This window comes from Aptenodytes patagonicus, chromosome 4 (genome assembly GCF_965638725.1).
Source record: "Aptenodytes patagonicus chromosome 4, bAptPat1.pri.cur, whole genome shotgun sequence".
NCBI classification, from domain to species: Eukaryota; Metazoa; Chordata; class Aves; order Sphenisciformes; family Spheniscidae; genus Aptenodytes; species Aptenodytes patagonicus.
In genome coordinates, this window is record NC_134952.1 from 44,657,748 (window position 1) to 44,673,622 (window position 15,875).

Sequence of the window (15,875 nt, forward strand, 5' to 3'; positions counted from 1 at the left end):
AAAACAAATTAATGCAATAGGCACAAATGTGTACTCTTGTCAAATTATGTATTTGATTAGAAATGGACTTGGCTCCAACAGAAGATGTGGTTTTGAAGAAGAAAAATATGCCAGTAAAGTAAAACCATGTAATTCTGAAATGTCTTATGGAGGTATAGAAACAGGGCCAAAGAATAGATGTGGTTTGTGTTCTAACTGTAAAAGTGAGTAAGAATCCTCTTGTTGCAATACAGATTCCTTAAATGCTTACACTTTACTCCAAAATCTAACACGAATAACTAAACAAAGTTGTCATTTGCTTTGTAATTATGGTTGTATCAATAGATCTTCATACTGATACTCCCCAAATCCCAGTGAATTTCATAGCAAAACTCTCTTGAATATGTGCAGTTCTCCAGATTTACATCAAGATAAAGAGTTATTTTAGGTGGATGATGCATGGTGGCTTTAACCAAACTCTAAAAATTGCATCACTGTGGCTAGTTAATTCCATAGGTTAATTCATCAGCCTACAGTTAGTCAATAAAGTATTGCAGGTCAACCTCTCATCACTATAAGATACAGGATACTTGTGGGGGAAGGCCTTTGTCCAGTTGCTGATGGAAGAAAGGGGCAAGAGGGTTCTTATGTTTGATCGGCTTAGTTTTTGCTTTTGTGAAGTCTTTGGTTCCCTTGAATAGTTATGCTATCTGAATTTGGAAAGATTTCCATCTTTCAGAAACATGAGATTAGGCCAAACTATTAGTACTTTGTAGTTACCCATCTTTGCTCTCCAAAAACATATGCCTAGTTTCTTTTATTTCTCACATAAAACATTTCATAAAGAATAACTTTTTTCATAAATGACACTTTATTATGAACATTTTTAGACATTATTAGAATTCCTTTTGGAATAGAGGTTTTGTGAAATCCTCTGTAACAGTCTCTAATATGTCAATGACTACACTGGAAGTGTGTCATAATGTGTTATATTCAGAAGATACAGCTTGATAGATAGCTGTGTCCAACACATTTGGTTATCGTATCCAATGCTTTGGATATCATGCATAAAACATCTTACAGGAAAGCATTCATTTCTCAATAAATGAGATTTCAAAAAAGCCTAAAATATGAACTGATATAAAGCAGAATATTTCTGTATTTGATAAATTTGATTAAAAATTGGTTTAATTATTTGAGTAAACTTTGCCATTTTGATTAGTATTTTGGTAAAATAGAAAAAGTAAACTCAATTTTGCACAAAAAAAAGCAGAGTCATGCAGAATGTTGGAAAAAATGAAAAATGTCTTAATTTTAGAATTTTACTTGTCATTAAATCATTTTCTTGCTTACCACATTATGTATAGGCTAGAGCTATTGTTAAGAGAGACATTCAAGAATTTTAAGAACCCTGTCTCTTCAAAATAAGATGTAAAAGCAGACAATGGCTTGTGGTCAGGGAGAGTAAACATTAGAAAGGAGATTAATTAGCATGCCAAAAGAACTTTACTAAGATGAGGAGGCTACAATGGAGCTGAAAATCTCCAGCTGTGCAGAACTATCAGGAAGGAGGAAAAAGTGGAAAATGAAGAATCAAAAAGGACCCCTACCTGTTTAATCAACCGCAATGATTAGAATAATTAATGGATTTTTCAAACTGTATGATGAAGAGACATTTCTTAAGAGATGCTGGTGATCTCCATAGTAAGGAAAAAACAGGAGAGCTTGTTTCAGAGAGAAAATGAAAAAAAAAAAAAGTTTTCTGCAGACATGTAGCATGTATTTTTTCATGTTATTTTCATTCTTATTCAAAAGAATGAAGACCTAACCTGCATAGTTAACTTTTTTACAAATCCCAACCCAGGTAGTTTTGTTACATACTTCATCCTCTAGCTTTGTCTGCACTAGAAACACTTGCTCAGATAAGTTATACAAGTGGATTTGCAAAATGATTCTTATAACTTATTTCAGACCCCCAAATCCATAATGAAATAAGGTCACCCAGCAACAATATACTTTTCACATCACAGTTTCATCCACAGCACATTTGTTGAGCATAACTCAAATTACACCTCTGTATTTCTGACCAATAAATTTGGATTAACAGGAAACTTTCAGTGGGTAAAAGTAGCAGAAGTAGCTAATTCTCTTTGCTTATCCATATTTCTCATTTCTGCCTGAGAATGAAAAACGTGTAGAAGACCTTCTCCAGTCATATACTTTGGAAAACAGAAACTATAGGGGGCATGAATTAGAGAACTGCTGACCTACAACTTCTAGGATACTTAATTACAGAAAATTGTGAAGTAAACAGTTTTTCTCCTCTTGGGACCTGAAGGAACAAAATCACACAACTGAACAAAAACATCATATAGGTCATCATATGTACACTCCTAATGACAAAGTTCACTAAAGCCAAAAATATGAATTTCCAAAGTATGTATTGAATGATAAGTAACAGAATAGAATCAGGGGAATACAGTGGCAGTTGAGTCCACTCTGCTGATAAGGGAACCTGAACTCACAAATGTTCTTATTTTATTAATAAGAAAGAAATTTAGAGAAGTCAAAGCTCACAAAGGGTACCTATGTCCTACCCAACTTCTGAATTGCTTCTACTGAGACTTTATGGTGTAAGATGGTTAAAACAAGTCACCATCCAACACACAAAGCTCTGCTGTGACTGCCTGACGTTTTTTGATGCTTAAATGGAGTCAATTCTGAAAATCCAACCTCAGGTATGGAAGCTGAGTACTACTGTATAAGGCATATCTGGATAAACAAAATAGCTAGGAGGGTGTTTTTTCAAGGAGATTGTGAGTAACACATGAAGGTTTTAACAGGCATTGCTTTAAGATGACTTCAGTTAAAGGGTACATCCATCTTATGATGCTATGACTGTTTCGTTCACGGAATATCTACTGCATAAAATGTTTGTTTTGAAGGGGTGTGTCTAGGACTAGGGCACAGGGAGATGTTTGCCGCCTTCTGGAAGCTGTGATGTGTGCCAGAAGAAATTCCTGCGTAGGAAAAGATTCTAATTTTTTACAGAACTACTGAGAAGTCAGATGAGAAGACTTTTCAGTTTATAATGGATAAACTGCATCTAAAGACTTGACATGCAGACATAGAAGATTATCCTTGGCATCAAGATGCATATTATTGTGTTCTAAATTTTAATATACACTTTAAATTGTTCACTGCATATGAAGAGAGTTTTGAATTTTTGAACATCAGGAAATACAAAATTTCATTGCATGCTTTCCTAGAGATATAACCTTAACTTTGACAATGACAACAACTGAAAATATTCAGTAGTCAAAGTGAAAAATGAAGATTTCATACCTAGAAAAGGTATTTTTCTTCAACAGGCTAGGTCAAACATGAGCTGCTGAGGTTGCTGTGGAAGTTAAAGTTCTGCAGCTTGTATTATATGAAAAGCCCTATCCTTCTGCGTTTAAAAGGTTTGGATGAAGAAGAACTCAAACCCCATGAAATTGTCCTATTTTTGAAGGCTTGAGTTCCAGGATTTATCTCTGTGAACTCCTGTTGCATCTGCTGTGGTAGTTGGGGCTGTATAGAATGGCAGAAAGACCTGTCTTGAGATGATCTTCTGCTCCTGATCTTGGACAAGCCCATTCATCAGTGCCTTATTCTGAAAGGTATATAAGCTATCAATAAGCACAGATGGATGTGTGGTTAATGCTGATTACCTGAGCTCCCATGCTCTCTGGATCTTTGTTTGTGGCTTTTAGCTTTTTGACAGTAGTCGTGTCAGCAGAGATCCACAGATGTTTAGCAATCTAATCATATTAATGAAGAATGAGAACTATGAGCACCTTGGAGCATTTACCCCACAGGAAAAATATTAAGGATTAAATTGCAATAATAGCAGAAGAACAGGTCACAGAAGACCAAATATATTAAATCTTGAGGTCTGCAGTGGCCTGAAGTAGAAGATGAGAGTCAAGGAAGATTGAGAGATGAGTATTTCAAAGCACTTCAAGACACAAGTACCAAAAGCCAAGGGGAAGCTGAGATGCAGCTAGCAAAAGACATCATGGTTAATGAGAAATCATTATGAACTTAGTATGTATTAGTGTAAAGAGGGTAAAAGAAAGGGAAGTGCCCTGTTGTGGAGGAAGAATGTAGTAAGCAGAGAAATGGAAGAAACAATCCTTTAAAACCTATGCACCAAACGTCAATGGCATGTAGGTGGTTAGCTCAGCTATCACCACAATGACAAGAAAAAAGAAATGGCATAGATAAGACTTTGTCTGCAACAACTCTAACAACTCCGTTTTGTAATTTTTGTAAAAATGATTGTTTTAATCACCTTATGAACTCTGTCCCTGAGTATTTACAAAACTGTTTGAAAGGATCTCAGAATTGTTAGCAGTTCCTTTTGAGAAACTGTAGAGAACGAGTGGGGTACCAGATGACTGTAAAAAAGCAAATTAAATTTTTTTTTTAAAAGAGGGACCTTCAAAAGAGTGGGTTGAAAAATGATCAGAAAATGAAACTGCTGTTGTCCTACTCTCAATTTCTGGAAAATACAGGGACAATTAATTCAGTACAATATTTCTAAGCGTCTGGAAGATACCAAAAAGATACATAGCAGTCAGCATGTATTTGACACAACAAATCACATCAAGCCAAAATAATTTCTGTTTATGAAGTAATCCTTATGCCAGTGGGAAGGCATAAACAAGGTATTCTAGTGTTCTAGGCACTGACAATGAAAAAACCAGGTAGCCTGATTTGAAAGATTCAACAGGATAATAGAGAAAGTGATCAGAGGTCTCAAAACCATGGTGTAAGATTAAAAGAATAGGGTAAAAATATGGTAATAAACATATCACAGGGAGGAAATACAAAATGGGGAGACAATAGTTTACAATATAGAAGATACTGCTGAACAGAGGAAGACAGTAATTTTTTCTTCATGTTTTTGGTGCATAGGATTCACCATAAGAAGTTACAAGCTTAAATTGCAACAAGAAAACCTTGTTTCAGGTATTGGAAACCTCTTTTTAAGTTAGACTAATAAAAGTCACTGACATAGGTTAGTGTGGAGTTTCCATCACTGACAGAGACTCCACCGATAGTGACTCTGTGGTCTAAAAATAGATTTAGATTGACATCTGCCAGGAGTGACAAGGTATAGTTGGTTTTGCTTGTGGGCAATGGGACAGCTAGATGTTGTCTTGGGAGTCCCTTCAGCATGATTTTAAAAATTATTTTAACTGCAAGGGCTGTGTTATTATATTTGCATAAACTTAATTCCATGCTTTAGTGCCTTAAATGAACACATGCTTCATTTGCAGGAAGCGGGTAAAGCACTTTTGAGACAGTGTTCAGGGCATAAATTTCTTTGTATTTCCTAGTAATTTCTCAGCATGTCCCCTCTGTTTCATCATTAACCTATACATACAAACGTTTCTTCCAATGTATCTCTTGGCGCATCTCTTCCATAATTCTAACACCCTTTCATATAACATACAGATGTGTATACAAAATGCATATTTACATGTATACTCCCTCTTTTTTCATCTATCCATCATTTTCCTTATGCAACATCCATATTGTTTACGACAATCTTGTAACCTTCCACAAGTATATTACCAGCTACGCCATCTTCTTTGCTATCCCCCTGTAGGCTCCATCAGCTAGTCAGAGGTAAAGCAACCTGAATAGTTATGATTTTAAACTGGTAAGTCTTAGTATTTGAAAAATCTGTATTACTGAAAATTTGGAAAATATATCATATTTTGAAATTAAGAAGAAAGACAAATTTTTATTAATAACAGCAATATTTCTTAACTGGACAATGATGAAAAGAGCTATTAGTCAGAGTTTCTAAACTTTCACTTTAAAATTATGTACCTGTTACCATTAGTATTATTCTCTTATCACTACCGCAGTACTGGATTCCCTGTCACATCTTAAAGATGCTATTGTTAGGCACATTAGTATGCAACAATACAGATATATTTTCTGTGAGAAATGTACTTACATTTAAAATAAAGGAAAGAATAACTCTCAAGATACATGAATTTAATCTTTGAAGAGCAGTGAAATTATTGAGAAAAAAAGAAAACTTCTTAGTTTGGTATCTTCAAAATGCCATTTCAATCAAGTATCATTTTTTGTGTGCTTGAATAAATGGAATTACCAACTTGTGTAAAGTCCTTGATCAGAATGAGGCTCTTAAACCAATTATGTGGAGATCAGAGTGCTTAAAATTGAGGAATACATTTAGAATTATTAAAGGCTTCAAATAGCTTGGTTCAGGCGAAATTACATATAATTGATCATTTAGTATGTGTTGTCAGTAGAAACTGCAGTCATAGGTGTGGAAGATCACCTTTTAGACAAATTGCAGTAAAACTTTTTTAAAACCCAAACCATACCAGAGCTCCCTTTTCTAAGGATTTTTACTGAACACAAATCCCAGACACTTTATTCCTCTTCTCTAGGTATGGAAAGATGCACCATAAGTACTGAATAATATTATCTGGATGAAAATGTGAAACGCGGATGAAGCAAAACCAAAATAGGTTACCTTGATTGCTAGGTAAGTGAAACCACAAATTTGGGGATTGGGGTGCTTTTAAAAAAGTTTAAATAAGTGATTCTTTAAAAAAAAAAAATCATTAACTTTATAGAGAAATTTCTTCTTTGTCAAAGGGCAAAGTGATTTGTAGAAAATTAACAGTAAGACTGACAAACAAACTGGATTGTCAGAGAATGATTTTATAAGGGACTGACTCTATAATCCACCCTGAGAATGACATGACTGTTTTGTTGATTCTTATTTAGCCTCTGTGCAGTCCCTCTATCCTTTTGCTTTGAATTTTATGATTAATTTATTACAAAATATAATATCATTCTGGATAGGTAGCATTTTCAGACTCGGGCACATAAATGCTAATCTGGCAATCATTCTCTATACCTGTCAGACTGGTGACAAGATTCTCACTGATTTTAGTGATACAGGTTTAGGTAGTAAGTGTAAGATGCAAGTTAGCGGATTTAATTCATACTTTACTATCTGTCTGTAGTCACAGTTTATGACTAAAGTAAAAACTTGCTAAGATCAGCCACAATCTCATATTCACTTCTCTTTTTGCATGAAGTGGCATTTTTCTGCTTATCAGACCTGAGAATCTCTTGATGGCCTTGGCCCTGAAAGTAAACTCTCAATTTTTACAGTGGAAAATACTTTCAGATACTACACTAGGAATGCTGTGTTCTCTTAACATACTTCTTAGCAACCTTGTGGTGGGTTAGGCTTGGCTAGCAGCCAAACTTCCACCCAGCTGTGCACACCCCCTCTACCAGTAGGACAAGGGGAGAAAATAGGAAGAACAGGAATGAGAAAGCTCATGGGTTAAGATAAAAGCAGGGACATTGCTTACCAATAACTGTTGCAGACAAAACAGACTTGGAGAAGATTAATTCATTGCCAATTAAAATAAAAATATAATTGCTAATTTGGGTAGTGGGAAATGAGAAGACACGCATTAAAACAACACCTTTCCTCCCCCCTTTCCCAGGCTCAACTTCATTCCAGACTCCTCTCCCTGACCAGCACAGGAGGAACTGCGGGGGGGGGTATAGTCAGTATGTAATGGTTTCTCTTCACCGCTCCTTCCTTCTCATGCTTTTCCTCTGTTCTGGCATGGTTTCTCCACGGGCTGCAGTCCTTCAGGAAAAAGTGCTCCAGTGTGGGCTCACCACGGTTACTTTGGGTATATCCATTTGCTCCGGCATGGGTCTTCCATGGGCTGCAGTGCTCTGCCATGGAGCATCTCCACCTCCTCCTCTTCTCTCTCTGACCTTGGTGTTCCCTCTTGTTTCTTACTCTTTTTATTCCCATCTCCTCTCTCCACACAGCATTTTCTGCCCTTTCTTACCTCACTACAAGAAGGATGTTGAGGTGCTGGAGTGTGTCCAGAGAAGGGCAACGAGGCTGGTGAGGGGTCTGGAGAACAAGTCTTATGAGGAGCGGCTGAGGGAACTGGGACTGTTTAGCCTGGAGAAAAGGAGGCTGAGGGGAGACCTCATCGCTCTCTACAACTCCCTGACAGGAGGTTGTAGCGAGGTGGGTGTCGGTCTCTTCTCCCAAGTAACTAGCAATAGGACGAGAGGAAATGGCCTCAAGTTGCGCCAGGGGAGGTTTAGATTGGATGTGAGGAAAAATGTCTTTACTGAAAGAGTGGTTAAACATTGGAACAGGCTGCCCAGGGAAGTGGTTGAGTCACCATCCCTGGAGGTATTTAAAAGATGAGTAGATGAGGCGCTTAGGGACATGGTTTAGTGGGTGGTGGTGTTGGGTTGATGGTTGGACTCGATGATCTTAGAGGTCTTTTCCAACCTCAATGATTCTATGATTCTATGATTCTATGCTTTCACAGAGGCACCATCAGCTTTGCTAATGGGCTCAGCTGTGGCCCGCAGTGCCTCCACTGTGGAGCTGGCAGGAACCAGCTGTCCCCAACGTGTGGCAGCCCCATACCTCTTCCCACAGAGGCCACCCCTGCAGCCTCTGTCCCCCTCCCGCTACCAAAACCTTGCAACATACAGCCAATACAAACCTAAAAAAGAGTGTTACTCAAGTCTAGGGAATAAAGTTAACATTACAAAATTAGACGAATTAGGTCAACAGGATGGCAGATGGAATCAAAATTAAATATGGAGTCAGCTATGCTGGAAAGGCAATTGAACTATTTATGCACCTTGCTCATTTCTAAATTAAATTTAACTAATTCGGGAAAGAAACCAGATGTCTCTGAAGGCTTTGAGTTAATATACAGCTGCAGTTTAAAAACCAAAAAGCCAGAAAGAAGGGGAAGAGTGTATGATTCTTGCAAAAGGGGGTAACACAGGCGGCATTACAATGCCAGCATATACCTAAATCAGCATTCAAAGGCAATCTGAGAGACTGCGTGTCTCCTTTCCCCTAAGGTACAGGAAGTTTTATCTTGAAATTACTTGGAATTTTTTAAAGACTGTATCTGCCTAAGGATTTTCGCAGACTTAACTTGGGGTACGAGGTGCCAACACAGCTGTAGAAAAGTTCCAGCGGTTTCCACCCCCACCTGGAGGTGCCGGCGGCGCAGCGCGGCTCCTGCGGCGCCATGAGGGGCGCGACGAAGGTGGCCCGTGCGACCGGCGGGTCCCGCAGGCGTTCCCGGCGGCGGCGGACGGGCCGCGGAGGAGGCAGGACGGCAGAGGCCGAGCGTCGGCACTGCCTTGCGATGCTCACCTCAGCACAGGGAGCTCCGGGGGAGAAAGCCCCTTCCGCCGGCCGCCCGCAGACCGTTAGCCCCGGCGCGGCGTCGCCGGCGGCGCGCGGAGCGGCACAGGGGCGGAGTGGGGCGGGGCGGGGCGAGGCGAGGGGCGGGCGGAGCGTGCGGCGCGGCGCGGGGCGCACGGCTGCAGACGGCGGCGCGTGCGGGGACGGAGCGGGCCGCCTTTCCGGCCGCGGCGAGGAGCGCGGTTGCGGGGCTTGCAGCAAGGTGACGGGCTGGGCAGCCTCCCCTTCCTCTCCCCCCCCGCCCCCCTTTTTTCCGAGCGCTCCGCGTTGGGCTCCCTTTCCCGCTGCCCCTTCCGCACCCCTTGCCCCTTTCGGGTGAGCGAGGGGGCCCGCTGCGGTCGGTTGTCCCGGTCCCCTGCCGGCTGCCCCCGACTGGGGTTCGGCTCTGGTGTGGGTAATCGCCCTCCTCGTGTCTCCTCTCGCCCAGATGCTCAAGGTAGCAGCCTTCGTGTGCGTGTGTGCAGCAGCCTGGTGCAGCCCGGCGCTGGCGGCGGCCGGGGGCAGACCGGACAGCGGCAATTTTCTGGACGATAAACAATGGCTCACGACCATCTCCCAGTACGACAAGGAGGTCGGGCAGTGGAACAAATTCCGAGACGTAAGTTCAACCCTTCCACCCTGCCAGCCGGCAGCCGCGCCCGGCCCGCTCCCCCGGCAGCCCCGCGGCTGGCGGTCTGGTTCCGTTCGCTGAGGGCTTCCCTTGGGCAGCCAGGGCTGAGGTGCAGCCTCAACTTTCCCCCTTCTCCCCAGATTTTAATTTTTATTTTAATTCCCGGCGGCGCCTCGGCAGGAGGAGGGAGGTCCCACTGGGCAGTTCCCGGTGCGCTGCCGCCGCTGAGCGGCGAGGACTGCCCGGTGTGCCCCGGGCCGTGCCGGGCGCCCAGCCCGCACCTCCGGCGCCCAGCGGGCCGGGCCGCGCGAGCTGCTTCCCGCCCTGCGGGTCGCCAGCCGTTAAAAGGCGGCGGCGGCGGCGGTGGAGCGGGAGTTGCGTTTGTCCTTCCTCCTCCCCGTTTCCCGCCCCACAGCGGGAGCGGCGGTGGCTGCGGGAAGGGCTGCGGTGGGGGCGCGCGCTGCGGCCGTTGGGCCCCGCTCCCCGCCGAAGCGGGGGCGAGGCCGGCCCGGCCCGGCCCGGGGCGGGGGGGGGGGGGGGGGCACGGGGCTCGCCGCTCTGCGAGTGCCGCCTGGGGAAGAGCCCCCTGCCACCTGGAAGCGTGCGCCGGGCGGGATTGCCCAGTCTCACCTTGCCGCTGTCAGAAGTACCGGGAGGGCGGGCTGGGGGAGAAGGGGCTGCGCGCACAGCCGGGGGGGCTTTGTGGGAGGTGTTGGAGCGCGGATCGTGGCAGGGAAGTCCGCTAAATAAGGCGGTAAGTTGTATAAATGGTGCGTCCGGAGCGCCTTGCACGGAGTACGTGAACAGCAGACCCAATCTGACCCGAATCTCATCAGTTATGAAACCTGCTACTGTAAGGTGGCTCTCGTCCTCCAGAGTGCTTCGCTTGTGTGCTTAGTTCGTTCTCTTTTTGTTGCAAGTTGCGTAAAACCCAATCGGTTTTCAAAAGTCCTTCACATTTCTTTCAGTGAAAAACATTTTACTTGATCTTCCAATATCCTGCATTCTTTGATGTTGCTTTTAAAAATCTGAATTCCAAGCATGCAAAGTATTTTTCTATTTAGCTTTACTGTATTGCTTACTGTATTTCTTTGATTTGGTGTAAAGCATTGATGTGGTTTGCAACTTCAGAGTCAACAGGTTTCTCGTGCTACAGCTTGCTGGTGACTGTGGTTTGCTGTAGCGAACTGAAGTAAATGTCTTTGAGAAGTCTCTTATTTTTCTGAGAGCTGTAGTGTACTTGTGATGCATGTGTTTTCTAGCTTTATATATATGTTGCATGTGGGATGCAAACTTTGCTATTTATGTTAAGTAACTAGGAAAGAAGAGCTACTGTTAGAGCTGTGGGAAAACTTATTTCCCCGATAGTTTCTATGAAAAAGCATAATTTTAGTGTTTGAGAATACTTAAATTAGTATTCAGATAATTTTTGTTTGCATTGAATATCTTAAAAACTTCTGTTGATGTGAAAAAAAACCTGTTCAGTGTACTGTATTTTGGGACCTGTGATTTTGGACAAAAATATGCAGTGCTAAATAAATGTTTTAGGATGAAAGGCTGCTGCTAGAAAACTCTAAAAAAAGTACATCAGTTATGTTTTATAATTGGGCAAAATCATTTATGTAAGGACTGCCCTGCAAGGCTGAGGAAGCTAAGTGCTCTGTAATGCCTGTCTCCTGGGTGCCCACTGTCATACACTGTAATATTGGATATTAGCCAGATAATTTATTCTGTGACAAGTAGGTGTCCCCAGGGGTTTTAAGAGTGACTGCTTTGAGGAAGTACTGCATACTGATTCTTCTGAGGCAATTTACAAATATGCTGGCTTATTTATTTTTACACTGTTTAAGTTTTATAAGGCTGGTACTTCAGTGAGGAATATGCTTTTATTTCTTGGGCAGAATGCTTACATCCTATTGGTTGGTACTCGATCTGGAATATTTGTGGATGGTCCTAATACTTCATGAGGCTCTCTTTAAAGCATGGATGGTTTTCAGTAATTCAGAAGATATAATTGTAAAAAAATTATGAGTTAATCTACCTGCACAAGAATTCATTAGAAAAATATCTTACTTGTAAGAAGCACTGATCAATTATCATCCTTAAATGTAACATGGTGGAGAAGTTTTATTAACATCCTACAGTTTTATATAATTGGTAAATACACTTGTATGACTGTAATTTGTTGGTTTTGAAATTGCGATTAGCAATTTAATTAGTGATTCAGATGTTGCCTCCTGTTAAGGAGCAGCACAACTGCATTTTAAACATAGGTAGGGGTAACTGTCTTGCAGAGTTAAAATCAAAATAAAGGTATGCAAGACCTGTGTTTGTAATTTAGTTCTCTGGTCAGAGAGTAGCATATTTTTTGCACGCTTTAAATACCCTACAGATGTAAGGGTGAGATGGAATTCTGGTGTGAAAAGAAGTATTTAAAGGCTTAACTTAAGACTTAACTGACAGGACTGATTAATGTGGAAGATAATGGCCCTAACTTCTGGCTCATTGGCTCAGTTTCTTAGAGTTTTAGATCACAGTGAGAAAGAACATAGTCATTCTGAAAGGAAACCCTTACAAAACCTAATAAACCAGGATATGATCTTTTATTTAAAAAAAAGGCAAAAAACAAACGCAAAACCCCCAAACCTAACTCTCTTAATAACCTTTACTGACAAATCTGATATTTCAGAGGATATTATTAACATGAAAATATAAGCTAAGAACTTTTCAGGACTTTTTACGGGCAAAACCGTAACTGACTCTTCAATTCTCTTCAAAGATCTTGATCATTCTGACAAATCTGTTGAAAATAACGAAATAGGTCTAGGCAAGAACTGTGCCTTAATGTGGAACAGTGGGAAGCTAGGTGCATGTTAGAGCATCTTGTGCATCTTCTCACATCTTGTGCAAAAATTGAGAATGGGCTCTTCCTTAAATAGGAGACTTTCCATCTTAAAGATGGGGGGGGGGGGGGGGGGGAAGAAGTGTATTCTTCACTTGTGTGTGTGTGAGTCAAACGTTTTGGGTTATATAGAAGGATATGTTTACTTTTTGCCTGTAGTACCTGGGGAGGAAGAGTTTTTACCCAAATCTTAGTGCTGCTGCAGTCCAGTTGCTGAGTAGCTGCAGCTCTTATGTCTGTCACTAAAATAAGTCTCAGGGTTGATGTGTTTATTAAAGTTTTTCAAGCTGCCTGGTTAGGCTGCTTCAGCAGCCAACGGTGTCATGATGCTGCGATGTCCTAGCCCATGTGTACATATCCTTTATTTCGTGCTTGGGAATTGAGGTTCTTTAGTAGATGCTAAGTCAGAGGAATCTTCTTCATTCGTATTTTGTTATAGTGCTTTGTGCTATTGGTCTTGTCTATGATGGTTGCACCAGACGTTTGATAAAAATGTATATATAGGACCACAGGTTGTCCAAAATGAAGATTATTCCTTTTAAAAAATGTAATCGGGTAATGGCATTACATTTATACTCTCCTACTTAGAACATCCTAAATCTTATGTATAAAACCTTCATTACTCATAATGCTGTAAATCTGTGGAGAAAAACAAAATATAGGAATAATTCTTTATTCTCTTTATGACTTGATTCCAAATAATGGTATTATTTTTAAGCCTAGAACAAAACATAATGGCTTTGTCATTTATAATCACTTTGTCTGTTTATGTGGTCTTTACAGCCAGTTGGACAAAATTTCACACAACCGTAATTGTCTATTGTATCGCTATCTGAAAGCCTTTCAGAAACTTCAGTTTTTATTTCTGTAAAATTCATGAAGCAACATTCTTTAGAGTAACTCATTTTAGTCATTGATACTTGCAGACAGTGTCCTGTCCATTTGTGTTCATTAAAAGGACTGTATATTAAATGTATTTTATATGGTAAATTTTACTTGCTGCTTAATAAGGAGAGTTATTTATGATCTAACTTGCTTGTTAGTGATTTTTACTTTTTCTTTTCAAAGAGATCATAATTTAAGCAATTCCTGTATTTGCAAATTGAAGATGCATCAGGAACTTTGTTGTGAAAGATACTTGTAGTATATAAATAAACTGCACGACTCAACTGCAGCATAGTATTGTTATGAAATAATATGATCAGTTGATCAGTGTGATCAGTTGCATCATACCACAGTGTTACTATCATCCTACCATTTTAATACAGTTATGAAAGGTAAAGAAGGTAGAACAAAATTCAAGTATCAGACCTTAAAACGCATCAGCTATGAAGGGGAAGTTTGCACTGGTAATACTACCTTTTACTCCGCTTCACTATGAAGCGTTTTCATATTGACCATCAAATATATTGCCTTCTAAAACATTTGGCAAGTTTGGGGAGTTCATGTTGGCCTCCCAAATGAGTCTTTTGAAGATATTTAAAGAATATGTTTTTTCAACATTAGTGAAATCTAAACCTCTGTTTGGAAAGGAGATGAATCAAATAATAGGTCTTAATACCAATTCAGTAATTGCCAGCATTCATTATTCTTTTGTCTGTTTGAAGGTTTAAGGCTTCTCAAAAACAAGCACCCCCCCGCACCCAGCTAAGCTCCCCACCAACTATACACCTGGTGTTTCTTTACGGTTGTGAGCAGAACATCTCTGCCCAACTGTACATCCACACAGCTGCATCTCTGTACAACTAAGAAAGCCAAAGGCTGTTTTGAAAAGGATTCATCACAAGTTTTTTGCACTTTATTGTGTGATCACCATGTAAGTATTTGGAAGGTTTTCATGTTTCCAGAGTGGAGTACTGATAACCTTATTTGACGAGGAGAAGGACTTCTGTTCAAGTGTGTTTGCATTGGGCTAGAATCCCTCCTAGTTTATGGAGGGTCGTGAATGTATTTCAGAGGAAGATAGTATTTAGGATTGGATAGTGCAGCACTCATCAGTCTTTCCTCGCTAATGTTAACTCATTAGCTGTGAAAATAGGTCCGGTAGGCTTATTTGGCCTGTACTTTTTATAGGTCAGGGTAAATAAAGCATACCTCTTTCCTTATCACTGGGTAGGGCAGCTCTTTTACTACATACATATGTTTTGATAGGAAATTATGATTATGACATCAGGAAAAAACGGAATTGCAGAACAGGAAAGATGAACTACTTCATTATGTTGTCCTAGGCTTAAGTTAAAGCAAGAACTTGCTAATAAGTTAAGGTTACTTTTTCAATTAGGGCATTGAATCTGTTTTCCACATGCCAGTTTGTTACTTGAAGCTTGTTATCGGCTATTCTAAAGTGGTATCAGTCTTTCTCTTTTTTTCATGACTTATTTTGTGTGATCTTAGTTTTATTAATATGGTGAAGGAGGAAAAAAACTGAAATCTAGGAGATCTGACAGAAAGAATGAGTATTTTGTACCTACACCTATAATTACTCCCTTTGAAATGAAACTAATAAAGTAAGACTTGACCACTGTTTTTTAAACTGTGAAATATAGGAAAATGTTAGGAATTTGCATTAATTTTAATTAATTGAGGAAATTTAAGAAGCTATTTAATTGTTCAGCACTTCTAAACTGAACATGGAAAATTGTAATGGGAGGGTGTAATGGAAAGCTTAAATTTTCATTTCTTCTGTATTGTACAAAAAGGCTTCTGATTTTTATGTGTGCTTTTAGTTTGTTCTCAAGTATGGATTCCTTTTTTCTTTCGCCTGATTACTTTTCCTCTGGTCTTTTTACTGCTTGTTTCTAATGACAACTATTTTTTTGTCTGCAAAGGCAGAGTCTACTAATCTCAAACTATTGTTAACATTGAACTCTTAACTGTCTCTTGGAAGGTATTAGCTTGGAAGCTCTTTATATAGCTAACGTTTAGGAGTTAAGTAAACTGTAATGTGCTTTTCCTTAGATTGCCCTCATAATCTAAAGTAAAGCTGACAACGTTGTTTCATCTTATCTTTATCTCCTTTCTCCGAAGAATAATCTTTATTTTGTTTGCTGTAGGTTGTTTAG

General features: G+C 40.3%; 1 protein-coding gene across 1 annotated transcript in view; it reads left to right on the top strand.

Moving 5' to 3' along the window:
• The first annotated feature begins 9,440 nt into the window (after nucleotides 1–9,440).
• Nucleotides 9,441–15,875, top strand: part of SPOCK3 (SPARC (osteonectin), cwcv and kazal like domains proteoglycan 3) — a 233,268-nt gene continuing 226,833 nt past the window's right edge. Inside the window, exons 1-2 of the mRNA XM_076336559.1 lie at nucleotides 9,441–9,503; nucleotides 9,729–9,899. Of these exons, the coding sequence (XP_076192674.1) occupies nucleotides 9,729–9,899 (171 nt within the window). The 5' untranslated portion in view covers nucleotides 9,441–9,503. The remainder of the gene's footprint in view (nucleotides 9,504–9,728; nucleotides 9,900–15,875) is intronic.